The 26892-nt window shown below is 39.6% G+C and overlaps 1 protein-coding gene and 1 long non-coding RNA gene across 2 annotated transcripts in view; one reads left to right on the top strand and one right to left on the bottom strand.

Annotated features, from left to right (window-relative positions):
• SPOCK3 (SPARC (osteonectin), cwcv and kazal like domains proteoglycan 3) overlaps window positions 1-11198 on the top strand; it is a 398330-nt gene extending 387132 nt beyond the window's left edge. The window contains exons 8-11 of the mRNA XM_077144397.1: window positions 394-615; window positions 6223-6285; window positions 9061-9198; window positions 11020-11198. Of these exons, the coding sequence (XP_077000512.1) occupies window positions 394-615; window positions 6223-6285; window positions 9061-9198; window positions 11020-11198 (602 nt within the window). The remainder of the gene's footprint in view (window positions 1-393; window positions 616-6222; window positions 6286-9060; window positions 9199-11019) is intronic.
• A 4363-nt stretch (window positions 11199-15561) lies between these two features.
• The window catches only part of LOC143669923 (uncharacterized), a 57536-nt gene continuing 46205 nt past the window's right edge, over window positions 15562-26892 (bottom strand). The window contains exons 2-3 of the long non-coding RNA XR_013169125.1: window positions 16605-16680; window positions 15562-15687 (exon numbers count right to left, since the gene is read on the bottom strand). This is a non-coding gene — a long non-coding RNA (uncharacterized LOC143669923). The remainder of the gene's footprint in view (window positions 15688-16604; window positions 16681-26892) is intronic.

A 26892-nucleotide genomic window follows, 5' to 3' on the forward strand; every position in this document is an offset into this window, starting at 1 on the left:
ATAAGAATGAATTTTATTTCTTTATTAGTATGCCATGCTTATTTCATTATAATTGCATGAATCAGATACAGCATGGGTCATAACTTATTATTCAGAAGAAATGTGAACGATAGTAATAATAGTCAATAAATAGTATAATAATCCTCATAGTAACTGCCACTTAAGGACTGACTAAGTAGTACTGGCTCCTTTTCATATGGCTTACCTAATCCTCAGAACTGCCCTGTAAGGCAGATATCACTCTCAGCGCTTTACTTCAGAGCAAATTGCCTAGGATGGATTAAAGTCCGTCTCCGAGTGTGAAGTCAGCGCCGGCTCTAAGGGCCAGTGAGACTGCTTTGTCGTGCTGCGTCTCTGATATTTAAGTGACGACTCTCTGCCTTTGCACCTTAGGGTTTGATACCAGTATTTTGCCGATTTGTAAGGACTCACTTGGCTGGATGTTTAACAGACTCGATACAAACTACGACCTGCTCCTGGACCAGGCCGAGCTCGGGAGCATTTACCTGGACAAGAACGAGCAGTGCATCAAGGCATTCTTCAATTCCTGCGACACGTACGGGGACAGCCTGATTTCTAACAACGAGTGGTGCTACTGCTTCCAGAAGCAGCAAGGTAGGATGCACGCGTGGTCTGACTTGCCTGTCAAACCATTTCTTCCTTCATGATATGGGAATTGTAGTGCGTTATACCCCATTCATCCTGGTAGGTAGTTTTCCTGTTTGAATGCTTAGTAAAAGAGCAAATCAACAACATTCAGAATAAAATGACTCTGCTAGAGATGCAAAACATCCTAAATAAGATGAAAAATAGTCATTAATACCTTATATTAATGCACTTCATTATAGTTCTGTTATGAACTATACATCAAGATATGAGCATATAGATAATAAAAGTAATCACTAAAATTAATTTGTCTGCTTTGCCCATGGTGTAAAATAAATGGATCTTTTTATCACTAAACTGTGGCGTGTTAATGTTCTATTTTGTGACTTATTAAATCAGCTGAATGAAACATTTGCCATAAAGTTATTTTTACTCATTTGATTTTAAAATAACTTAGTCTTTCAAACTTTTACAAATGATTTAACTTTTTAAAACAAAACTGGCAAGGGAAGTGTGTTAATTCTCTAGAAGGGGTGCAGTAAGGCGAAGAGCTGGAAGGGTACTAGTTCTTTATTCATCCTTTGTTAGTTACAGTAGACATTGTAAAATTGGGTTGTGCCCACAGAGCCGATTAATGTGATAATTCAAAGTATGTATAGGGAAGTAGGTCAAAAAGCTTCATGTTACAATAAAGCTAATTAATAAACTAGGAAGATAACAATTCAGGTAATTTTGAGGATAATTAAAAAGAAAAAAAAAACAACTGGGATTAGTCTAATGTGATGCACCTGCTATTATCACTACACTTTTTTTTTTTAATTTTTGAAGTTAAGAGAAAGATCTAGCTATTTTATACTCTATTAATGATTGCCAGTTTTTCATATGGGAAATTTATACATTATATAGGGTATTTTACTATCTTCGTTACTTTTCCATATATTAGTGATTGCTTAGTAATTAGAGATGATTATCCACAAATTGATTGATGGTGGGTCAAAAGCAGAGTACACGCAGTAGATTAACCATAATATAAGCCATTTTAAACAAGGTTTAAAAAGCAGATTTAAACTGTGCACACACATATATAAATAGCCATCGTCTACTTCACTTTGCGTACGTGCTTTCTATAAGTGAGCTGCCTTCAAGAGAGAATCTCAGTTTTAATGACTAGAAAATAAATAATTTAAAGAATAAAAAAGTAATACAAGGTAAATACAAGCAAACTTCCAAAAAAGACAGATAATCAAGTTGTTGTTTGTTATAATAACAAACGTTGTTTTAGCTTTTTTGGGTTGTGATAACAAATTCGAATATGAACATTTGAATATATGCTGAATGAAGCTTTCTCTGCAGTAATAAGTACTTTCATCTCTGAACATTCGTGGATTTTGCAGTCATATTTGTAGGACTGTTTAAAGGTCCCAAAGACAAAATTTCACTTTATATACTTTCCATGTATTAAATAGTATTCTTCCAGTGTGAAAACCTTTTAGTCAGTGTGATCATAATCGTATTGTTTCACTCACTATAGCAAAGGTATCCCACTAATGCAGAGTATTAATAATAGGGAAAGCTTCATATGTGAGGAGGGTTATATAGGAACGCAGTATTCTCTGCATGGTTTTTCTGTAAACCTATAATTTCTCTAACAAAACAAATAATAAGCAAAGCAAAAAACCTTGAGTCACATGAAGATTTATCCTCTGAGATCCTTTAATTCAGGGCAGAAATCATTCACTAAATGATATCTAAATGGGTAGAAAGGCTTATGTGGTCCTTAAAAGCTTAGGAAAGCTTGGCTTTTTATATCAGTGATTTCAGTGTGCTGGAAAAGTTGTAAAAGCTCTGTCAGGGTCAGTGAGAGTGCTAGTGTAATGTAGTGTAACTTTGTTTTTATGGGTTCTTTCAGTTCAAGAAGTAACGTCATAAGAAAGAACAGCCATTAATTTAAAAATATTTTTCCAATGCTTTACCTCATAAAATAATGTATTTTTTCCTTGTTAATTCACTTAATAATAGAAATTTTTGGATTTATTATAATTGTAAATAGAATAAGATGAGAGGTGATTTAACCCAGATTGACTTAAACCTAGAGTATAAGACTGTAGTTGCCCAGTGGTGGAAAATACCTGGCAAAAAATAAAACACTGGCATTTTTAAAAACAATATTTCAGAAATATAAAATTAAGATTAATTTCAAAAGTTTGACAAAAGAGATTGAGAATATAAAATATCACACAAGTGAAATACGTACGGTTGTCAGGAAAAAATTAATTCAAATACAAATTTGTTTCTGAACTCATAGCAGTTAAACCATGCAAAATGTATAGGATTGTGTTTTCTAGAATAAATATGTGTTCTAAGCCACCAGACTAAAAAGAGAATTAATTATTACTTGTTATTTCACTTAAACTACTGTTGTGAATAAATGTAAATAAGAGGGAAATTAATATATGTTCACATCCATATTGCCTTTCATAGGCATAATGTCATTTATTACTCAAATAGCCCTGTGAAAGTATTATTATTCTCGATTTACGACTAAGGACTGAACTTTTTTTTTAAAACATGGGCAGGCAGTGGGAACCTTACACGGGTCTCTAGCATGTCAGGCGAGAACTCTGCCTGCTGAGCCACCGTGGCTCACCCAAGGACTGAACTTCTTAATCTCAAATAACTTTAACTCACAGAAAAAATAAGTGAAGGACCTGGGAGTTGAAACTAGAGTCCTTGGCTTCTGTCTCGAGGGAGTTTTAAGAAGTTGCGTTTAATTATTTAATGTCAATCAGACATCGCTGTGCAGCTTGTTGACAAGTCCTTTTCATTACATGCAGCATCAGCAAGTCTTATGCCAAGATATCTCGTATCAAGTAATTTTTTCTCAGAAAATAGATAACATTTCTACAGGTTATTTGTACATTTAATCTACAGGTAGAGATGGCATAGTGTGAGTCAAATGTGGTTAATAATTTTTAAAGGAAATGATTTTCCTAGTGAATAAAAGACATTAAGGAAGGAAAACTGTGTCCTTTGTAATTATGAATATTTGGTGAAACTAACCTAATGAACTTGTTCAGGTATATGCATTCCTGAGCATCTAAGAGTAAAAGCACGTTGAGGAGAAAAGCGAATAGAGACTGTGCTTTACTTAGCAGCAAGTTAGAGCCGCCATGCTGTGCAACCCCAGGCTGCCTTCCATAACCACTGGGGGTGAGTGGCACCCCCTGGAGTTGTGCAATACAGAGTTCACGTGGCCGTGTGCTAGCAATCAGGGATTAATTCAGTAAACACTATAATGTGCACTTTCTTTACAGTTTTGACCCTAGGTGTCTATATGCATTTGAAAGCTAATAAATATATACTCCCCGGAAATGACTAACCCCAGGTACAGAAAAATGCTTTTGTATTTTAGTAACTATTGTAAAGAGTATGTATTTTATTTACTTTTCCCAATGGTACTTTATTCAGTTCAGAATTTTGTAAGAAAATAAAATGCATTGTTATTGTTGTATTGAGAATTTTCAATTCTTGATATAGATAATAGTTTTATATTTGAGTTTTGAATGCCAGAATGCAAAACATATAAACAATATTATTTTCAAAAAGGTCGTGATTTAACTAGCAAATTTACTTTCATTTTTCTCATATTTAGTTTGAGACATTTAATTGTAGATTTCCCTGATTACATTAAATCTTAGATTTTAATAAGGCAAAATTCTCATCCAGATTTTAAGCATATAAAGTCCAGGATTATCCCCAACTCAAAACACTAATACTTAGAAAATGGTTTAGGGAAACTGCAGACCTTGTAACATGTCTCTGAACCTGCTCCCTAACCTGAATTCCACATTCTGATCCTATCCAAACCTCCGTGCAAACAGTTGGGTTCCTAACTTCCCTCTCATCTAAGTCAGGTCTTCGCCATAGGGTTCGAATAATGGACGTGCTCTCAGATAAGTGCTCCAGGCATGACCAGTTAAAGACCAGATTTACAGAGCTCGCTCAAAAATAATAGGGAGAAAATATATTAAAATCAAATATTATGGCTAGGACAGTCTCATCTGTCACGGTTTCTCTTGAAACCTTCAGATATTCCCCCACCTGGTGCTTTCAGCACTGCCCTCACATGTCAAAGCCAGGCTCCTTCAGTGAGATTACTAACCGAGAGTCCGATTGAAATGTACTTGGATTTTCAGGCAATCCAGCAATGAAAAACGTAGGAAAAAATACTTCTGTGATAACTAGTCCATAGCAACTAAGGGAACTGTTTCCAATATAACATTGAAAATACAATGAGAATCTTTTCCTCTTGAACCAAGGATGTACTATCTGAAGGACAGTAAATTTTTAAATGGCAATTTTTTATACATCCATCTATCCAAGTTGATTCCTATCCCTTTAATACTCTGTACCATACATTCCTAAGTTTATTAGGAAAAACAAAGGGAATATTTCCACCTGTGTCAAACCGAAGTGGAACAATAAGGTTCAAACTATTCAGACAAACGAATTCTTCATCCTTTTTGATATTACATGATGAAACATTTTTGACCTCAAATAGTTAACTATAAAATATACATATATATTAAACATCTTGTCTCATTCCATCGTTTTACTTTGCTACTTAGGTGGAAATTTAACAAGTGACATTTGTGAGGTGGGTAAATTAAGAGATTTAAAAATAATTTGAATGAAGTATACCTTGACTTTCCCATAAAAAGATGCAGTGATGGAAATAGGTACCAGGTTTTTTTTTTTTCCTGTTTTAATGGCTTATGATGCAGTTTTCATTTAGCAAGCATTAATAGAAATTTTTTCAAACATGAATATTAAATACGTGAAAAATTGTTTCCAAATAAGAAAAGTATTAGTAATAATATAACCTAAAATATATATATTTCAATTTGGAATTTAATAGTTTTTTCCGAATGTTATGTTTCAAATTTGGTTAAATTTTCAACAGTAAGGAAATACTTATTTCCAAATTGGTTTAAGTGTTTTAAGTATATTTAAAAAATAATGGCCTATCAGAAGTTATTATATGTTAGATCATGTTCCCATTTGTTTATTTACTTCAAGCATGTATTGAATGTATCAAGTTTTGCAGACATTATACGATATTAAAATTTATGATAGTGTCACTGATATAACTTAAAAGAAACATTAATCGTTTCCTAGATTTTGTAATTTAAATCTACTTCTCCACGCCCTAGAAGTTACTTAAAATTAAGAGAAAACATAATCAGTTGTTTTGGCAACACTCATTTGGATCTGCGTTACTGATTTGATAGACCTGTTAAAAGTTAACAATAAAATAAAAAGTAAAGGGTAAGAAATATTTCACAGTATGTGCACTTTATAAGATCCTTTTTTTTCCCATAAAGTAAGTCATTCTGGGGAAAACCAAAATGATCTACTATTAATAGTAATTAGTAAATCAGCTATATATATATATATATATATAGTATCCATATGCATATATCTCCTTTAGTAGACCAGTTAATATTTGCTTCATAAAGCCATGTTAATTTGCTGACTGACATTTGTTAACATGGAAATTATACTTTCTTTGTTTAACTATAATCCTTAAAAGTTACATTTTTAATGTCGTTCCAGACCCACCCTGCCAGACGGAGCTCAGCAGTATTCACGAGAGGCGAGGGGCAGCAAAGCTCCCAGGTGAGCCGTATATCACTCTTCTGAAGCCTTTATTACTTACATAAATAACCCCAGGGAAACAGCAGCATAAAATCAATATTAATCCAGCACATATAGACTGCACTGAATTTCAGCAACAAAATTTATGAAGTTTTTGAAAGCCATTAAACTTACTTTTATTACATTACCCATTGAAAGATATTATGTCAGTTTTGTTACCCTAATATAATTTTAATTTCGAAAGTGATAGAGTAAAAAAGGGATTTAAGCAATATAAAGTTAAAGCATCGGCAAAAACCTCAATTCAAATTCTGTTGTTAACAATTGAGGAATTGATGGGAAAAAAAAAAATTGATATTGAGAGCAAGTACTTGTAGAGATGGAGTGAAAGCATGCCCTGAGATCCTCAGCGAAATCTGAAGACATTTTATTGTTTTCAGCAGGATTTTTAGCTGACTTACTTGTAACATGTAAATATATGGATACAAAGATACATGGATAGAGAGAAAACTAGATGGACAGATGGTAGATGTATAGGAAATAGATAATTCCAAGTTTCATCAAAAACTTGAAGTATTTGAATATGTCTTCCAATATGTATTAAAACATTAAATTTGATTATTTTTGCATTCTTATAAATTCGTACATTTTAAACTTTTTCTTTTAAATTCACAGAAACATTGCAAAGATTGTACTTTCTTTCCATATATATTTAACCCGCCTTCCCCTGAAGTTAGTGTCTTACTGCACACCAAACAGCCATGATACCTTGATCAAAATTAAGAAATTTACCTTACTAAATTAACTAAATTATGGGCTTTATTTGCATTTCATGGGTTTTCCCACTGATGTCTGTTGTCCAGTTCAGGATCCATTCCAAGACACCATATATGCAATGTTTTTCCTGTATATTGACATACCTATGTACTTCAAAGAACATAATTTTACAAATTTCTGGATCCTATTAACTGTATTATATTGTATGTGCTAAATTCGTGTTTACAATGTTGCATGTTTCAATGAAAATATTATTCATACAGCTTGAAATTCCTCAGTTCAGTCCTCAGTATGCACAATTAAGAGCCTAATGGTTTAATATAAACCATCCTTAGATGTACAAAATTACCAATGATTAAAGCTACAACGTATCATGCTTGGGCTTAACTCTGAAGTATTACAGCTGACAAGTGTAAATAATGCATCCTCAGGAAGTTTCCTCTGTTTATACACATTGAAGTTTAGCCCTGAAGTTTAGCAAAGAGAAGAGCCATTCAAATTCAGATGAAAAATATTTCAGTTTTGATCAAGTTCTATTAGTGACAAAATCTATTTAAATTTAGACTTTGATTATTTGAAGTTTCCCAGAAAAAAAAATAGTGCTCATTTGGGAAGAGTCACCTTTATTCTCCCTAATTGATGTAATAAATCCTGCTTCCTCTCATTTGGTCAGGATGGCAGTGGTTTCTGTAAATAGAGCAGCTGTTGCACTGTGTTCCACCTTCTGGCTCATGCTGGTTAACGCCTGTGTCCTAGCGTGATGAATAGTGCTCTTTCCTCTTTCAACATGCACTAGTGTAAAGGATAAATTACGTGGTCGCACATGCACGATGACATCTTCAACTAAAAATATATCAAAACGTGGCAGTGTTTTTGAGACATAGAGATGAGAAAGTTGAAATTATTCCTTCTTTGAGGTGGCCTTAAATCCACAAAAGATATTCTTTAGTTTTTCATATTGGTGAATTGTGTCTGCCTCACTGAAATTCAAATAAATTGCATACCATTCAAATCAACTACAAAAGTAAACTAAGTCGGTTATTTATATAGCCAATTTTCAAACTTTTTGGAAGGGTAAAATAATGACCCCATGTGGTTACAAGATGAATGAAAGAGCCTCCTATTTTATTCATTTTCTCATTCACTTTTTCTTTCAATGAATAGTTATAATGTGTGTGGTCACAAGACAAAATGTTCAGGAAGGACAACATTTCTAAGTCTTCTAGCTTATGTGCTAGTGGTGCTGTGTTTCTTGACAACTGTGAGCTCACTTCTAAGTTACTCGACATTTGCAATTAGCAACGCGCCAGGTAGTGTGTTAGATTTTATAAATACACACACGGATATCTATCGTTGTGAATAGCTCTTGGGGTTTAGGAGGTAAAAGTCAAGAGACACACTTACCTGTCCCTAAACACAGAGGATATTACAGCCTGGCGGAGACAGCACACCAGGACGCATCCGGCACACCCACGTTAACTATATGTTATTATGTAATTTTATGTATATATAATATGTATATGATGGGAGACACGCATCAGGGAACCTCCACGGAAGGAGCAGCCTGCACACGGGAGAGCCCATTTAAGACAGTTTTGAGATGGAAAAGGGAAGGAAGAAGGATTCCAGTTGAGACAGAAGATGTGTAAAGACCAGGAACATTTAATTTAGGGCAAACAGAGAGTTAGATGTGCAACGAGCTGGGAATATGGGAGTGGAAATTTGGGGGAAGGAGGCTAGGAAGCGCGTGGTAGCCGGACCGGTAGGGTCTGGTACGCCGTGCTGACTGGCCTGGACGACCTGGCATGGGTACAGCAGTAACACCGTTCAGATTCTCTGGTGTCCCTCCAAAACTGGCTCCTTTCTCAGAGTGGGAACAGGTCAGAAAGGTACTGACAAGGCGCGCTCCCTGACAGCAGAGGCTGCCCTTCTGCGGTCCATCGTCACGAGCACACGGTCCGAAATGCAGGGCGTCAGAACCCCTGGGTCTGGGATGAATTGATGCTGCTCTTTCCGCAGGGCAGTACACCCCTCTGTGCGACGACGACGGCTACTACAAACCAGTGCAGTGCCACGGCCCGGACGGCCAGTGCTGGTGTGTGGACAGATATGGGAACGAGGTCGCCGGATCCAGGAAGAACGGTGCTGCCGATTGTGGTAAGGAGAAGGGTTACTCATTCAGCGAGTCCCCAAGCACGTCCGGGTCTCCTCCGGTGGTTCCAGTGCTGGCCGAAGGCCCGCTCTGCACAGACCGTGCCATGCGCTTGGGGTGCAGAGGCAGAGAGACGAGCCGCGAGCACATGCAAAGCCTGGGCGGACAGTGAGTGGGGTTTCCCAGTGTAGGTGATGTGAGGGAAAATAATTAAAAGCCAGATTCTTTTTCCTATTTCAAACACAGAAAGGATGTTAATAAATAAGTGATATCCTCTTTTCCCACGTTTTCATGACAAAGGCATCTAGCTGTACATACACACACACACATACCAGGAATTAATGGATTATGTCTCAACTAATAAAAATGACTAAATATGAAAATATAACTAGTCTTGAATTTCTAAAAAATGTTTAGATGTCTCCTTCATGCATTTTGTAGAGTAAGATTATATAGAAAAGGAAAAATGGTAAAAATGTAAATAATCTCACTTAATGCTAAGTAACTGTTCTGTATTTATTTATTTCATGGCATTTTAATGGCTTGGTTTCGAAGCTCTTACCCAGCTAGCCAGTGTCACTGAACTTAAGTAGGAAGAGGTCATATCCAATCGCTACCAAAAAGCAAACTTCTAAACATGCAGGAAACACATCTTTATAATAATATGTAGTTTGAAGTTCTTGCATTATTACTTGCTTCACTTATCAGTGATAACAGTCATGGGTAAAGTATAATTTTAAAGTTTTAAATGAAAATTCATAGAAGTGAATTCTATAAGTACATAGGGAAACTGTTTATAAAATATGGATTTCCTATGAGTTTTCTTAGCATGTTGTAATTATTTAAAAAATACATTAAATTAGTGAATATAGATAATATTGTTATTACAGAAGATATGAATTTCAGCATGCTATGTTATGACAGTAATAACTTCTGTAAACATTGAATTGCATGAATGCAATGTGTTTTAATTAGCTATCAAAGAATTACAAGACAAAAATGTTAAAAGGGTAAAAAATACAGTCACACTAACATAAGCGGGGTTTAAAAGTCACCCCAGGCTAAGATGCATGTATGTTTTTGCCTGCATGGATACTAATGGCTACTTCTTAAATATTGAAAAATACTTTTCAACAGTCCTCATCTTCTGTTGCAACTGCGCAAAACCGCCACCCGCTCATGGCTTAAAGCGCCCGGGTTTGTGTCGCGGTCCTGTGCGCAGACGGCGAGCCGCAGCGCAGCTGGGCTGACAGAGCAGGCTGTGGCCTTGCGCCCCCCTCCCTGAGCTGCAGGGACCCCGTTTCTGGCGCTTCCTCCCTCGGGTCCCCACCTCCCTCCCTCACATCCCCTTCCTGCGCCTTCGAGTTTCTCTGGCCTGCGAAGGTCGCCTCGCGCTCTGGCCTGAGGAAGCTTTCCTGGCTTTAGGGGCGCGAGTTTGTTCTGGCCCTCGGGGACGGTCCGCAGAGCCGCCTCCCTGTCCAGTGTCCTGCAGAGCCGCCTCCCTGTCCAGTGTCCTGCAGAGCCGCCTCCCTGCCCGGTCTCCCTCCACTTGAGTGTGCACAGGTTGCGGCCTGGCGTGGGCGCGCGGGGCCGGGGCTAGTCGTCTGGACTGAGCCCGGGTCCCCTGTGCGGCGCAGGGACGTCTCTGCTCTTAGCTCAGCACCGGCCCTGTCCTGTGACACGTGGGACCAGGACTCTCCGAGCCCCCGCGGCCAGCCGGCACGCTCGCCAAGGCTGTCCCCGCTCCCTGACTTCCTCCCGAGGGTTCTCTGTCTCCGTGGGCACCTCCACTTCCACCCAGTAACGTCGCGCTCATTCGTTCACAGCTGCAGATGCTGAGGCCTCGGGGGACGCGGCCAGCGGAGACGGCCGCGCGGGGCGCGACGAGGAGGGCGAGGAGGACGGAGAGGGCGAGGACCGCGGGGTGCCAGCCGGGCCAGAGGAGGCCACGGGCGACGACGAGGAAGGAGGGGACGACGACGGCGACGGCGACACGCTCCTCTGACACAGCCCGGCCGGTGAGCCGGGACGTCGGGCTGTGGGGTGGGCGAGCGCGGGACCCTCCCTCTCCTCCCCTCCTCCTCCCCTCCCCCTCCCCCTCCTCCCCCTTCCCCTCCCCCCCTCCGGCCCTTCCCCTTCCTCCTCCACCCCAGCCGCTGTGCCCCCGCCCCACACGCCAGGTCCAGGCCTTGCGGACACCGCGGCCGTATGCGCTGTCCACTCTGCGCTGATGGCCGCCTGCTCCGAGTTTTCGTAAATGTCCTGGGGGATAACAAGAACGTATGGAGCCAAGCCGAAAGGAAAGAAATGCATGAGGGGCACTGCACAAATCTCCGCAAGAATACACGTTTTGAATGTCCTTCCCAGCGATGGCCAGGGCCCGGGCCGTGCTCCGTGTCCGAGACGCAGCCGGGGGCGCTTATGTGCTCGGGCCACGCGGGCGCCGCAGACCCCGGGGACCCCGGGGCTGTGCAGGCCCCGCTCCCATGCGCACCGGGAGAGCAGACCCTACGCCAGCCCGCGAGAAACCCGAGTGACCGCCACACGGTCCTGCTGTGTGCTCCAGTGACAGTGGCGCGTTCGATTGCGAAATGACTCTGGATATTATAGGATATTTTACAAAAGGCAAATGTAGAAAGCCATGGATTCTGAAAGCTAAAACCTTAGTTGCCCTTTCTAATTTTTATTTTAGTGTGGATGGCAGTCTTATTGAGATGTTTTGTTACCTTGTTAAGCAAGAGTTCTTTATCTAAGTTTCTTTATCCTTCTAATCGCAACCTAAGATGTCGAATAGAAGGTAGGAAGACAAAAAGAAAGGTTCATTTAAACCGTACTTTCACAAAAAGTGTGTCATTTGCTCCAAGCCTAAATTTTAAAATTTTGATTCTCATTTTATTTCTTATTTTAGATAAAACTTTGCATTTGATCTTAGAATTATGTCATTTTTGTTACTAGTGCTGAAACTTAGAGAACGTAATGTATGGTGCCTTGCAAAATAGATATAGAAAGATTTTAGCATGCATACCAATATAGGATATTAGGCAATATATAAGCACACCACTTACCAAATTAATGCCAGTATAGGTATTGCTGCTGGAATGAAGAAAATGGAACATGTTTCTTCCTATTTTTTCTATCGTTATGTATTGCCATGTGGACTTGTTTATGCCTATTGTGCAGAGTAGCATTTAAGAATTAACTGTAGCAAAAATCACTTTAATTGCTGTATTTAAGTTAGCATGTTAGTTATGTAGACATTTCGGCACCCCATCACTTTTAAGTATATCATACCTATGGTTTTGTGCTCATAATAAAAGTGAAGAAATCTCTTGAATGTTACACGTTGATTCCTTTCATTTCAGCAGTGGGTCAACTGGTTTCCTGATGCACATTCATTGAAAGTAAAATTGGTGGATTATTTTCATTTGATTTATAAAAACTAAATAAACACTTTGATGTGACCCTGATGTAATACTTAAAATATAATGCCATTTCTTTTTTACTGTTTATGTATAGTTTACAAAATAAAGATTCTTATAACCAAACTAAAGTATTTCTTAGTGGTTTTCTGAGGTATAGATAGTGGGATAAAGGGTTCTTAATCTATTTCCTGGTTTTTTAGATGAGTACATAACAATGTAACTAGGAAAGTTTTTTGAAAATTTTATATTTCAAAATCAGAGATCTTGGCACATTGATTTTCCAGGTATGTTGAAAATATTTGCTTATTTCTTTGTTTACATTTGTTTTGTTTATCATAACATTACAAATGTAGATCTTTTTATTCTTTGTTGAAGGTGGTATTTTAAAACCAATTTTATAGTGTCATAGCAAACATATCTTATTAGCTAAATTTCTGTAGCAACAGCATTTTTGAAGAGTGGTAGGAAAATCTCATCTGGTGACCAAATTATAGGAATCAAAGTTTAAGTTGTGGATTGATTGGCAAAAGACAAAAATAAAATTCAATATAGACATTTAGCAAATGAATATATATATATATATATATATATATATATATATATATATATATATATATTCGAAAAATATAACTATTGAGCACCTATTATAAGTCAGGCACTATTCTAGAAACTGGAAATTCAGCAGTGAAAAAATGACCTGGAGCTAATATTCTATTATGGAAGTTAGACGATGAGACAATTACAATATGGTAGGATGCTAGATAATTATAAATCCAAAGGAAAAATAATGCAAATAAGAGAAATAATTTTCATGGGGCCGATTCCTACCATGTTTATCTTGTTATTATAGGGAGCACATTTATAAGTTACAAACAGCAAGACATTCTGAATTACCATGTGGGGGACTGAAAGTATGATGCACCCCAGAAAAACCATGTTTTAATTGTGATCCAATCTTGTGGAGGCAGCTGTCTCTTCTAATCCTTATTCGCTACTGTAGGTTGGAAAGTTTTGATTAGGTCATCTCCACAGTGTGACACGCCCAATTGTGGTTGTGACCTTTTGATTAGATGGAGGTATGATTCCATCCATTCCAGGTGGGTCTTGATTAGCTTACTGGAATCTTTTGAAAGAGGAAGCATTTTGGAAAGAGTCTGAAATGACTGAAACAACAGAAATCTCAGAGCAACAGGAACTTCAGAGCAGAGCTGATACAGATGCTGACACTTGGAGAAAAAGACACAGATGTCAGGAGATGCTTGGATCAGCAGATATTGCAGATATCTTGAGATAACATGTGAGATGTTAAGCAAGCCAGAATCTGGAGAGAGCCAAGGGAAGTCAAGAGATTTAAAGCCAGCCCTGGAGAAGCAAAGTGAGGAGTCCCCACAGGAACAGGGGCTGAAAGCAACAGAGCCCAGGAGCAAGGGACAGCAGATGCCAGCCACATGACTTCTCAGCTCATAGAGGTGTTCCTGACCCATCACCCTCCTTGGATTAAGTTACCGTCCCTGGTTGCCTTAGTTTGGACATTTTCATAGGTTTAGAACTGTAAACGTGTGACTTATTAAATCCCTTTGTTGCAAGCTGTTCCAGTTCTGGTATGTCGCATTGTAGCAGCTCGCACACCAGACCTCACCACAAAGTAAAGTTTGAACTGATGAGAAGAAAGTGTACAAACATACAAATAAAACATCAAATATTCCTGATATATCAGAATTCTAATAGGGAAATTTATAGACGGTTTATCACACATATCTAGCATCACAGTTTGGATCAAGTGCTAATACTATCGGAGAAAGAAGCTAAATTTAAAACAAACATAAGATATGTTAATATTGATCAAAAGGACATGAGGCCTAAAGAAAACCCTTTATTCTGCCAATCATTTAGAAGAATAAAATCCATCAAACCAAAATATCCAAATCATTGGCAAGAATCCCATAAATAATAAATTAATTCGCTGCTGAATACCTTATTCCCTGTTTTTAATCCTTACAGAATTTATTGAAAAAGGAAACAGAAATGTTTGGAGAGTGGAGTGTGAAGAAACAGGGGAGACAGAGTAGGGAAGAATGGACATGGACGGGGGAGGAAATGGAGGGCACCGTGCCTGGAACGCAGGCAGGGGAAGATGGAAGGAGTTGCTGAGGGAAGAAGTTAAATGAAGAGTGAGCTCATTAGGGCCGTGGGCAAAGCTTTGGCTGCCTGAGTCAGGGCAAGGAGCAAGGGGGGAGGGACACAGCTTCTAGGTCTTGCTGCAGAGGTTGGTTCCGACAGCATATCATTTTCATCCTGGTTCCACAGGAGAAAAGGTTCATAGGTGGGCGCGTTTCACACCCTGGGACCATGAACAAGAGTTTTCCACTTCACGGCTCTCCTTTTCCGTGCACTGTGGAGAATTCTTTGAACTCTCTAATACTCCACTGAACTTTTCTGGAGTTTATGTAAGAGGTCAGTACAAAAGGACAAGGTGATTCCCACCTAGGAGCTTGTGGAATCAGCTGCAGAAGGACTGGGGCTGAGGTGGCAGGAGGTGGTCCATGAAGAAGAGGGGCTTGGACCCCCCAGATTTGGAGCCGGAATCCAGACTATCTCTCCGGCATCATTGCTGGTCTCTCACCATGATGGGGGCTCGCCTGGTCCCTCAGAGGTCAGGTCTCGACAGGGGATGTGAACGCTACCACCAGCATTTATAAATGAGCATGTTTACAAGTAAACCTTTATTTGTTTCTTGCTTTTTATGTTATTTATTGTTTTTCTTTTATTTTAAAATCTCAAGAGCTGACCTGGAACAGTGACTCGGCTGCTAACTTAGTCTCCAATTGTAGAGGAATTCTGCATCAAACTACTCCAATTTCTTTCTTTTTACATAAAGATGTGAAAAGTAATTCAGAAAATAAGCATTGATTCATATAGCCCATCGATAGTTTATTTAAAGTGGGTTTGGAGAATTGCATAAATACACATTTAGTTCAAAACATTTTGTTTTGCACAAAAGAAAAGATGTCCTGGTTCCATGCAGTAGGCAATGCAGACCTCCACGTGCTTTACTGTGAGAGTTTCCCACGACTAGGGAAAAATGGAGAAAGCAAACCGAACTCAACACAGTCATCAGTTATAACTCAACAGAGCCATCAGTTATAATGTAATTGCATTGCCTGACACACACACACACACACACACACAGGGCCAATCCAATTTGTATTTTTAAATAAAAAATTGACTAGTTTGATTGCCAATTATTTCTCTTCACTCTTAATCTTGAAAGAAATATACTTGACCATATCTTAGATTGCTCAAAGGAAGTAAGAAAACACAGAAATCCAGAAAATCTTTATAAAGAGTTAACATAGGATAAAGATAAGATAATGTAATTTCTAGGTAGCTTATCATTTTCAACACTATTTTAAACCTGATGACTAATATTGATGCTAATATAATGGAGAGGGGCATTTTCATTCATTCTAGTATACATTCTTGTATGAAATAATGTATTTTTACTTCTATGTTGTAAAATGTTCTCATGAATTATGACTTCTTGAATCTTTTATCAATGTTTGACTCGATAAACACATCAAAGAGAGCATCTTAGACATTATGTATATATTTATATGTGTGTGTGTATATATGTATATGTATATATAATACATATATATATATATTTATAGTACATCTGTCATCCTTCCAGGGGCAAGTTAGGTTGAAACTGTCTTTGAATAATCACTATTTCCTATCCTCAAATGCATATGAATTTCTGCGAGCTTTGTCCTACCTCTTACTTATTTCCTATTTTCTAAATGAAAGGTAAAATTGTGATAAAGCAATACCTTGGGGAGCACGACTTAACAATGAAGTAAAACGTTGTGAAGATATCATAAACCTGTAGACCCCATCACGAACCATACTTGTTCAAAGGCATCCTTGGGGAATTTGTTGTATTTTAATGATCAATAATCCTATTGGTCTTTGCACACATGAATGCATACCTGGGTCTGAAGTCTGTAGAAACCTCGCCTTTCTCACTTGCCAAGTGTAACAATGCTCTTAGCCTAGAGGATTGGTCTGGAGACAAGAAGAAATGCACATATAAAGCAGGAGCGCAGTGTCTGTCCTAGGCAAGGTCCTCACTAAATGTTCTTTGTTTTCTGCAAAATCTTTCAAATAGAAGAGCATCAAGTGTTTTACCAAAGTTTTCAAGATGTGGTGACAAAGTTAGCTGTTCCTTTTAAAGCTTGCACGACATTCATTGAAACAAATGATCCAATTTTAATCTCAAATAGTAACTAAGGATAATAACAATGCTTATGATAGAGGATTATTGTGAGGGTAAAATGAGTTAGCACATGATGTGTGGAACATAGTACCAACTAAATACAATTATTCTTATTTAAAGGGACGTGGCATCATAAAATCAAATTGGGAAAAGAAAAACATAAATTCCAAACCCAAATGTCTTGGCTAGTTGGTTTTCCTAAGTAATTCTTTGTTTTTGAATAGGAACATTTTCAAGATTAATACTAATCTTGTGTACATTTAGCTTATGTACACACATGAAACGCTACATACACCAAACCCATACAACACACTAGGAGGTGGGGGTACCATTTTACTTATATTAAACATGATTAATCATAGGGATGGACAGTACTCGCCACACAGGCTTCCACACTGTTTCAGAGCAGGACGCATCTCCCTTCACGCAGTCAGGATGGGGCCGCATGGTGAGTTCTGGTCAGCTGGCCGTGCACGAGCCAAGGGGTGTGTCTGGTGCTTGGCAGGGCAGGTGTCAGGGCCTTCGTTTACCAGAGCTGAGATGAAATGGCCATCCAGCGGATGACTTCAGCCGACTCCCCCGCCTCCACTGCTCATTTCACCATAGCATGCTACTTCCAGGTTTAAATCTGCAACACTAAAACTAATGGCTATTTTTATATAACATGCAACATAGTTTTGAAAACCATCCCAGATCCCTCGAAATTGAAATAGAACACTGGTTAATTAAGTTGATTAATTAAATGTGTTTGTGCAGCGATACAAGAACCACAGCCTCTGGAGTCAACATTCCTGAAGTTAAACTGGTTCTGCTTTGTGACGTAGGGCGAACTATGCGTTTCAACATCATGATAACATCAAAATTTAATTCATAAAGCTGTGAAGGGGCTTCCTAGAACATCCTTGTCTACTATAGCTATGTTTGCAGTTGTGCATACTGTTGCATATTTATGCAAATACTATACATGTTAGTAGGAACCGTGGGCACTTCAGCCTGAGCGCCAGGTCCTGGACCCTGCATCTGCCACGGAGTGTGGTGTGCCTTTACACAACTTACTTAACCGCCCTGTGCCTCAGTCTTCTCACCAGTGCAATAACAGGACGTATGTTTGCTTTCCCCAAGGTGTGTGATAACCTTTTCTTATCTGCTCCAGTAACATGTTATAGCACATGGCACGATGACACGTTTAAGGAGAGAGCTGGGGACCAATATTCGGAACTTACTATGTGCTCCACATTCCACAGGCACTTTGATTTATCAGGTATAATGTTAATTCCCGGCTCACAGAGCTTTGGTGGAGGATTTAACGCATATGCAACACTCATTACAGTAGTTGCCCTTAGTAAGTGCCGAGTAATAGTTATTAGTTAATGGTCAAGGGGAGAGTGGAGAAAAGCAAAACCCATGTGCTGGTGTGATGGTGAAGTGCACGGGCCAGCTTGCCCACGTGAGGGTGCCCACTTGGCCAGATTGTTACTGTGAGGGTATTTCATGGTCTTAAATCATCAGTAAGTTGACTGCTCTGCAGCCAATTCTATCTCTACTGCACTGAGGAGACCCCTCCAGCAATGAGAGGATCTCATCCCAGCAGCTGAGAGCTTTAAAAGGAGCAGGGGTGATTTCAGCAGTCAGAAGAGAACATTTCCATCTCTACTTCAGCCAGCAGCTTCTCCTGGGGAATCCATCACAAACCTTCATTGGAGCTTCCAGGGTGCAGCCTGCCCAGTGGAATTTGAATTCCTATTTAAAAGCCCTGTAATATTTACGTTATATAATCATGAGGTCGTGTTTCCGTAGTGAGCCCGACTAATAGCACTAACCGCTGTTTTTAGTTCCATCACATTTTTGTTTTAAGAGAGAAGTATAGAAATTGCAATTTCTGTTTTCTGTTTTCAGAAATCTTAATTTCAGAGAAATTAAGTGACTTCTGAAGGTCAATCAGGATATCAACAAAGAAACTACAGCCCAAACTCAGGTATCTCCAAGTATAGAAGATCCAGTGTTAACTTGCTTTGTATTTCCTAGGAATGTCCTCTCGTAAAATGTGCTTTCTATTTAAGGACCAATCTTTTCAAAACATTGATTATCCACAGTTTAGGATGTCCTTTCTAAAGAGTGGAAATTCACAGTATTTCTTATTGTAGGTTTCCCATTATGCTAATCCTCAACAGTTGTTTTTAATTGGAATGTAAAATACTGCCAAGATTCCTGGTAGTTTTTTAACCCTTTGCGTGTAAGATTAATAGGTGCCAGAGATGAAAGGAAAGCAATAATTAGACACCATCAATCTGTCTTCGAGCTGAACAGAAGATGCAACAAAGTGTCATTTTGAATTTATTTGATTAAAAATAAAGCATACAAATTTTGAACAGTATTATTTATCCTTTAAACATAATTTAGAATTTAAATGGGGTGTAAAATGTAGAGGTGAAACCATGAGAAGTATAAAGCAATTGATACATTCCCCAACCAGCCTCGGTGGTTGTGAACACGTGGCCTGTGTGACATCAACTTCATCATTACAAGAGGAATGAACGTCTATGTACTTGTAGTTCTGATTCTAAAACCCATGATCATTTGAGTTAGTTTTTTTTTTCCGTGTCAGTATATGACTCACTTTACATTTGTCTAACACTTTAAAATTCTTGTGTTCTTATGTAAATAAATATTAGTCAAAAAGCTGGCCATTAATGGTAGCCAGGCACTGGCAACATATGACTAACGTTTTTCTATGTTAGGACACTGTTCCAGGTTCCCATCATCTCCACAGCAAACAACGGATACTTTTTCAGAATGAATTTGACCCACTGGATAAAAACAGATAAAATGGGGGTGGGGGAGGGCAGGCAATGGTGGCTCAGTGGTAGAATTCTCGCCTGCCATGCCAGAGACCTGGGTTCGATTCCCAGACGCTGCCCATGCTAAAAAAAAAAAAAGTGGGGGTGGAGAATGCCATGTAAGAGATAACTGCAGGAAAATTAACAAATAGAAAGAAGCCTTTAGTTTGGATCTCACTTTTTTCTTATAAAATACAATATGTTTTATTTGGCAAAAACTCCAGATAATTCTGTGTCAGTATTGGTATAGTAAGTTATGTGAAGCAAGGACTACTGATAATACAAACTTTGATTCATTCATTAAAATATATATTTGACTCAGCAGGCAGAGTTCTCACCTGCCATGCCGGAGACCCGGGTTCGATTCCCGGTGCCTGCCCATGCCAAAAAAAATATATATATATATTTGATATCAGCTTCATAATTACAAGAGTAATGAATGTCTATGTACTCGCGGTTTCGATTATAAAACCCACGACCATTTGAGTAAGTTTTTGTTTCCGTGTCAGTACATGTGTATCCTGTGGTCCTGTTTTTCATTGGTGCTTCTTAGAAGAACAATAAAACAAAGTTTCAGTCTGGCGATTGAAAAGGAGGAGGAGCAGGAGGAGGTTGATGAGGTTGAGTGTGTCTATGCTGTGACTGCATGTTCTTGGTGTGTACGGATTTGGTATTCACCATTTAAAATATCCCAGGGCCTTGCAGGCATTGGTAATTTGAATTGCTGAGGCTTCTAGATGGGGAGAGAAAGCAGCTCACTTGGTGGGCATGGAAACCTGCCAATCACCCAGCATCCAATCTCGAAATAGCTTTGTATGGTAAGGAACACCTTTCTTTCCATGCAAAATGTACTGTTTTACAAAGATATCTCTTCTTTTACATTTGAAATAAAAAATGAAAGCTATGTCACTTATGTGTTAATCCCATTTTGTGAAGAAAACTGCCTACTGAAGGGTGTCTGTAAATTTAGTGTCAAGAAAACCTGGGCAGTATATCCCTGGAGAATGTTGAGTGGGAACTAAGCCACTGCTGATGGCTCCCAGGTGTGTTTAGCGTTCTCCAGGTAGGAAACGACTCCGTGCTGGTACTGGCTGGGCTGGAAACTGTTCTCTGGTATGATTATGGCAACAGACATGCAGGATGTGCTGTGGAATCCTGCCAGATGAAAACACACCAGGTAGAGCCACTCAGTTGCATCTTTCACCAGGTGGCTACAACCTGTGTCTCTCTCTCTTTCTCACTTTTTAAAAACTTTTTGCATGGGCAGGCACTGGGAATCGAACCTGGGTCTCTGGCATGGCAGGTGAGCTCTGCCACTGAGCCACCGTGGCCTGCCCCTGTGTGTCTTGAATGCTGGGAAGTCACCACCTGTCATCTGCAGGCACATCCCCTTGGCTGCCACCTCGTGCATCCGGCAAGCTAATTTGAGCCCTGGACTTTGAGGGGAGGCCTGTCAAAGAGCTGTTCATCCAAAATACGTCTAGGATGTGCTGGAAGAAAGAGTCATTGATGTTTATAAATATCACAGTTTCTGTTATGATTCCTCATGCTGAAGGGAAAGCATGAAAAAGAATAAAGTCCAAAATGAAAAGTAAACCTATTTAATAAATGTGTATGCTATTGCCCTACTAGCCACTTAAAAAGATAGCGCCTTGGCTAACCTCATTCCAGGGGATCCCCAGGGCACTGTTTATGTGGCATTTTTAAGGATACGGCTACCCCTAGATTTATAAAGCCCTGTGCAATCTTCTGCATCTCCCATTTCTTTGACTACTCTTTCTAGCATTTCTGAAAATGAAAACAGTCGATAAAAGGAGAAAACTTGCAATTCCGTTCATTTTACCATTTGTCAGTGTCCAGGCAAGAAGATGTCCCTGTTAATAATGTGAAAAGAAACGCTGCTCCTGCAGCCGAGGGCCCCGGGGGTCTGCTGAGTGTTTGTGCGTCAGGCAGCATCCTGGGGTGGAGTGGACACAGGAGCTCGTACAGGCGAATGCCAAAGGAAAGCAGTGTTCTGACCACCTAACTTAGGTTTCTGTTTTCCACTGGGGGCTCCCTGCAGAGTGGGGAGCAGCTATATGTTATGATGTTGTTCATGCCCCCTCCTGATGAATTATCTCTACTGGATTGAACTGGCTTATCCCAGGTGGTTTCCATTTCCTCAAAAAGTGCCTCCAGGTCAATTGTTTTCTCTTCTGGAAAAGCCTTCTACAGAACAGGGTTCCCTCCCTGCAACACCCAGTTTAGGAGAGCATCTTATTTAACAGTAGACACGGTTACTATGGGGAAATTACACTGGGTTTCTGTTGTCCTCATAACCCGTATACCTCATAGCATAGACTTTCAAACAAGTGGACAAAGTGAATGAAACTCTGTGAAGAATAGCTGCCACTGAGCAAGAAGTAACCTGGGGAGAGAACCTTACGGGGTTCTGGGACTAGGAACATTTCCTCGAGAGAAAGAAGGTGTCGACAGAGACCCTGGGGCCAAATTCGGGAACAGAGAAGGCTCAGTGGTGGTTTGCATTAGAAAGTCTTGCCTCCTGGCTTTGCAGAGTGCGGACACAGTGCCTGGTGACAACCACAATGGACGTCCTGTGATGAGACCATGTGCTCACAAGCCCTTTTTCCCCTCTGAGCCTAGTTTAAAAATATCGCCCTCCTCACTCCCTACAGGGGAAAAAATGTCACCTTCCGTCAGCGTGTTTTCTGTTGGTCACACATCTCTACCCTGAAGGTCATTGCGTGGCCAGAACATAATTCAGTACCAATAAGCGTGTAGGACTCTGTCCTTTAACCGGTCACCACCATTTCTTGCCAGCACCGTATAGCAGCGTAGTTCCCCAGCGCTGCTGACCAGGCAAGGGCTTGATGGCAGAAACCCCAGCAGCTCCCCAAACCCCTTTGCCTTTCGTTTCCTCAGCAGGTGAGAGCAGTGCACACTGCAGTGCACACTGCCGGGACTCCGGGGGGCTGGTCACAGCTAGCAGCAAATAGTCGATTGTTCTCTTGCACTTCCGGTATTCCTGCTGATTCAGCCTTTTCCTTCAAATCCTAACCATCCCAGAAAAGCTCAAGGTTGACATCTTCCCTGATGGTTTGGAGGCTTTACGGACCCCAGAATTTTATGTTCTTAACGTGGCCCCACTCCCGTGGGTCTGGACCCATTGTGAGTAGGGCCTCCTGGTGAGTAGTGCCTCGACTTTAGGTGTGACCCACCTCACTCAGGGCGGGACACGACCCCTGCGCTGGAGGATGGAATTCACTGAAGCCCAGAGAAGAAGGCACGGAAGGCAGAGAAAGCCAGAGACACAGAAGGGAAGCCGCTGAAGCCGGAAGAGAAGGGAGAGTCCGGCAGGTGTGGCCACCTGCCTGGCACGTGATGGGGACCCCAGGACCCTGGGCAGCCTTTCCTCGAGGAGAAGGCACTGTCCGAGTGATGTCCTGATTTGGACTTGTTCACAGCCTCAGAACTGACACTTGTAAACTAATAAATCCCCACTGTTAAAAGCCAGTTCATTTCTGGTATGACACAGTTCAGCAGCTGCCTGAGCTAAGATGCTCTGTCTCTATCTTCCACTTCTTTCCTCTTTCTCCTTCTCCTTCCCTTGCAGTGCGTTAGGAAATATGGCCAACTTCCAAAGCACATGTGCATGCACACTGCGTTGAGGTTTAAGCCAAACCCCCACATTTGAGAGAAAGAAAACATCCTAGCATTTCCTCTTATATAATCATAGAACTAACCTTTGAAGCATTTTTGAGCTCTTATCTTTCCTTTCATAGCATGCATAATGAAAAAATATAGAGAACATAATTTCACTTTGAAAGTTGTTTATCAATTTCAACACGTTAGAAACTAATTCTGCTGTAGGTTCTTCACAGTTGTGCTGGTGTTGACGGGGCTTTAATCATGCCTTCTTGCATGAAGAGGCTATAAACAAATCGCCACTGCCTCACAAGCACAGTGATTTCTGATGGTAGGACGAGGTCTCTTTTTTCAACAGAACTGAACTTGCAGTCCAAGAACTACCACCTGCTTAATATAAACGCGTTCGCTGTAATATAATGGAGTTTGAAGTTAACTCCTTTGCAAAATTAATGAGTAGGAAATGGTTGGGTAGGAAAGTAAAATTCTGAGTGGTTATTTTATATTCCTACATGAATATCAATGAAGTACAGCTATTGGTAAATACTCTATCACACTTACGTAGCTGCTCATTTAGTGTAATGATATGAATCGACTAGTCATAGAATACTTTACTTTATAAAAAGGTTTACCTGGAATCTTACATGTACTTAACTATAAAGCATTGTGACCTTGAAATATTCATGGAGGAGAACATCTGGAAAAATTATGAAATATAATAATAGTTCACTCTTTTAGGAAACAGGAAAGCCATGGATGCGGGAGAAAAGAGATTTCAAGCAAATAAAAGAGATCAACCTTCAGCTCAAGTCTCAAGTTAGTAATGAATACTTTCCATGAAACAAGCACTTCTCTTTAGACGGAGTTAGTCTGCTCCTTTTCTATATTCTTAGGGTGAGTTCTATCTCCCATGGAACTCACCAAACTGGATTTTAACTATCATTTGCATCTCAATCTCTGCCTGTCCTCAGACCTAAGAGTGCCTCACTCCTTTTTGAACACTCAAAACTACAGATAGTGGATACTGAAAAATTAAGAAATGAGGCTGTTAGGCAAAAAGCAAGTACTTCAGACAGCAAAAGGGCACATGGGTAGGAAGCAAATAAGCTAGAGCATAAAATTTGGGGAGTACTAACAGTTGAACCAGTTATAGAAAAGGAAGCCTGATAATATTAGGCTTTGAAGGGGCTTTTATGGAAAGTCATATACAGATGATTCTGTCGTGGAGAGACAGAGAAATGTTTCAGGAAAAAGAATTTAACAAAGTGTACCTTCCATTACTGACAACCACGGCAGTATCTATATACTCTGTGGAATGCACTAAACCCTAGAGAGGCCTATTCTGAAATGTTCTGATAAACTCAAATATGTTGCAATGTTAATTCACTGGAAGAATCAATTATCAGTCCTGCATGGATACTTCAGCGTCTGTTGGCAGTTATACTTTTCATTCATTTTACATCTCAAGGATGAGAATTTGTTCATCTGTTTCAGGATCATTCCCTTATCCTTTGAAACCTAATGAACAGAAATTGAACTAAACAATTCGTTTCAGAGAAATATTTCATTTTTCACCTATACTAGTTTCGTATGACTTAAGAGTCATCCTAAGGCCAAGAGAATTTCTGAAATAATACTCTGTTAATTTGACTTTGAGTTGCAAATAAAAGAATCCAAATTCAAACCATGATGAACCAGAAAGGAATGTGTTGCATTTTCTATCTGGAGGTCCATGGTGCATGTGCAGTTTAACCTAAATATTTGACCATCTTTCAGGGCACTGCTTCTCTTCCGTTCACTGACTCAGCTTTCCTCTGCATTTGCCTCATGTTATGGTGAGGTCACCTTGTGCTGTTACAAATACACATCACCAGTTCCAGGTATTTACTGTCAGCTTAAAACTCAATGCAGTAACGGAGACTTTTTCAACCAATAGTCATAAGAAGCTCTAGAATTACCCCTGATTGACTCAGTTTGGGTAGCATGAGACTTTGAAAACAGCACTTAGGTGGAAGCCACGCGGCATTCTCATAGGCGCTTCCTCATTTATTGTGACCTCAGGGCCAGGCGGTGTGAAAAGCACATCTGTGTGGTTGGAAAGCAGAAGTTTCCCCCAAATGGTTAAGGAGTGACTCTGTAATAATAGGAGTTTGCTTGTTGGCAGGGGCAGGTGAGGAAGCAAATATTCAAATAAATAGACAAGTTGTGTTAAAAAAATAAAATGGCCAACTGCATTGGGAGTTGACAGGAACTTTCCCCTTTCTGAGAAATGGCAGGGACTTTGTAGAAGAAGAAAATTGGCCAAGAACTGGAAAGCAGAGGATTTCTGAATAGGTTGAAATTTGAGCCACATTTAATAAAATAGACTCGGTCCAGTAGGAATTCCCTATTAAAATGGGCAAGTATACCATACTAATCAACTCTGTTCCTTTGTTCCTGCTTTGTAGAACCTTTCAACGCAACGAAGAACTTGGATGTCCGACAATATTTTTAACTTTCCGCTTGGGAATCCCCTAATTGCCCTTACGAGCCACAGAAACCCAATTCCCATTTGGAGATTCTTACTTCGGCTTCCCCAGTTTGAGACTGATAAATCTTCCACTTTGATTACACAGGTGACTTTGTTTCTTTTACCAGTTTTATAACAAAGTTTTGCGTTACCCTTTGACATAAAATCCTTAGAGTTCAAAGGAAATGTGTAAGACATCAATGCAGCTGATTCCTCCCAGCTTAGTTTTTCCCTCTTTCTGTACCTACTTCACATGCAGCAATGTGTTCCTGGGCCCTCAACCCTCCAAAGTCCTGCTCGCAAACTGCGACCTTTGGAACTTATTAATTGCTTACAATGATGTGAAATTCTGTAGAACACAACCCACCCTGCGGCTGAAGCTGTGGAAGAGCAGGAGTTTATATATATTGCTGGTGGAAGTGCAAACTGGAAAAACCCTTCTGGTAGAAATTTTGAAATACCTAAATTGCCTACCCGCTTAACTTTTTATTTTCTCTACTTAACTTTTGACCCAGTGATCCCACTTTTAAAAACCTACCATGATGACACATTTTCAAAAATCTGAAAACACATATCCATAAGGTTTTATTTAATCATAAGCTGTTGGAAACAACCTAAATGGTCACAAGAGAGTGATTAAATAAACTATGATACTTCCATACAGTGAAGCACTTGACAGGCTAAAAAACTAATAAATGAGGAAGATCTCTTTGACGTTACATGAAGTGATGTCCAGAAAATACTGTTAAATTAAAAAACAAAAATGTGTCAAAGTATCTTTGGTATATCACTCTTCACATAAAGAGGCAGATATAAAAAAAATAAGCACAGGCCTGATCATTTTATGCAGAAGAAATACAAGAAGGATAAACCAGAAATAATTAGATCAGTAACCATGGGAGTGTGCATGAAGGACCAACATGGAGAGAAAGGAGAAATGGGGATAGGACAGTATCTACCTTTTATATAGGAGGCATCACTTAAATGTTCCATTATTACCCAATTCTGTC

The sequence above is a fragment of the Tamandua tetradactyla genome, chromosome 26, assembly GCF_023851605.1.
Source record: "Tamandua tetradactyla isolate mTamTet1 chromosome 26, mTamTet1.pri, whole genome shotgun sequence".
Lineage (NCBI taxonomy): Eukaryota > Metazoa > Chordata > Mammalia > Pilosa > Myrmecophagidae > Tamandua > Tamandua tetradactyla.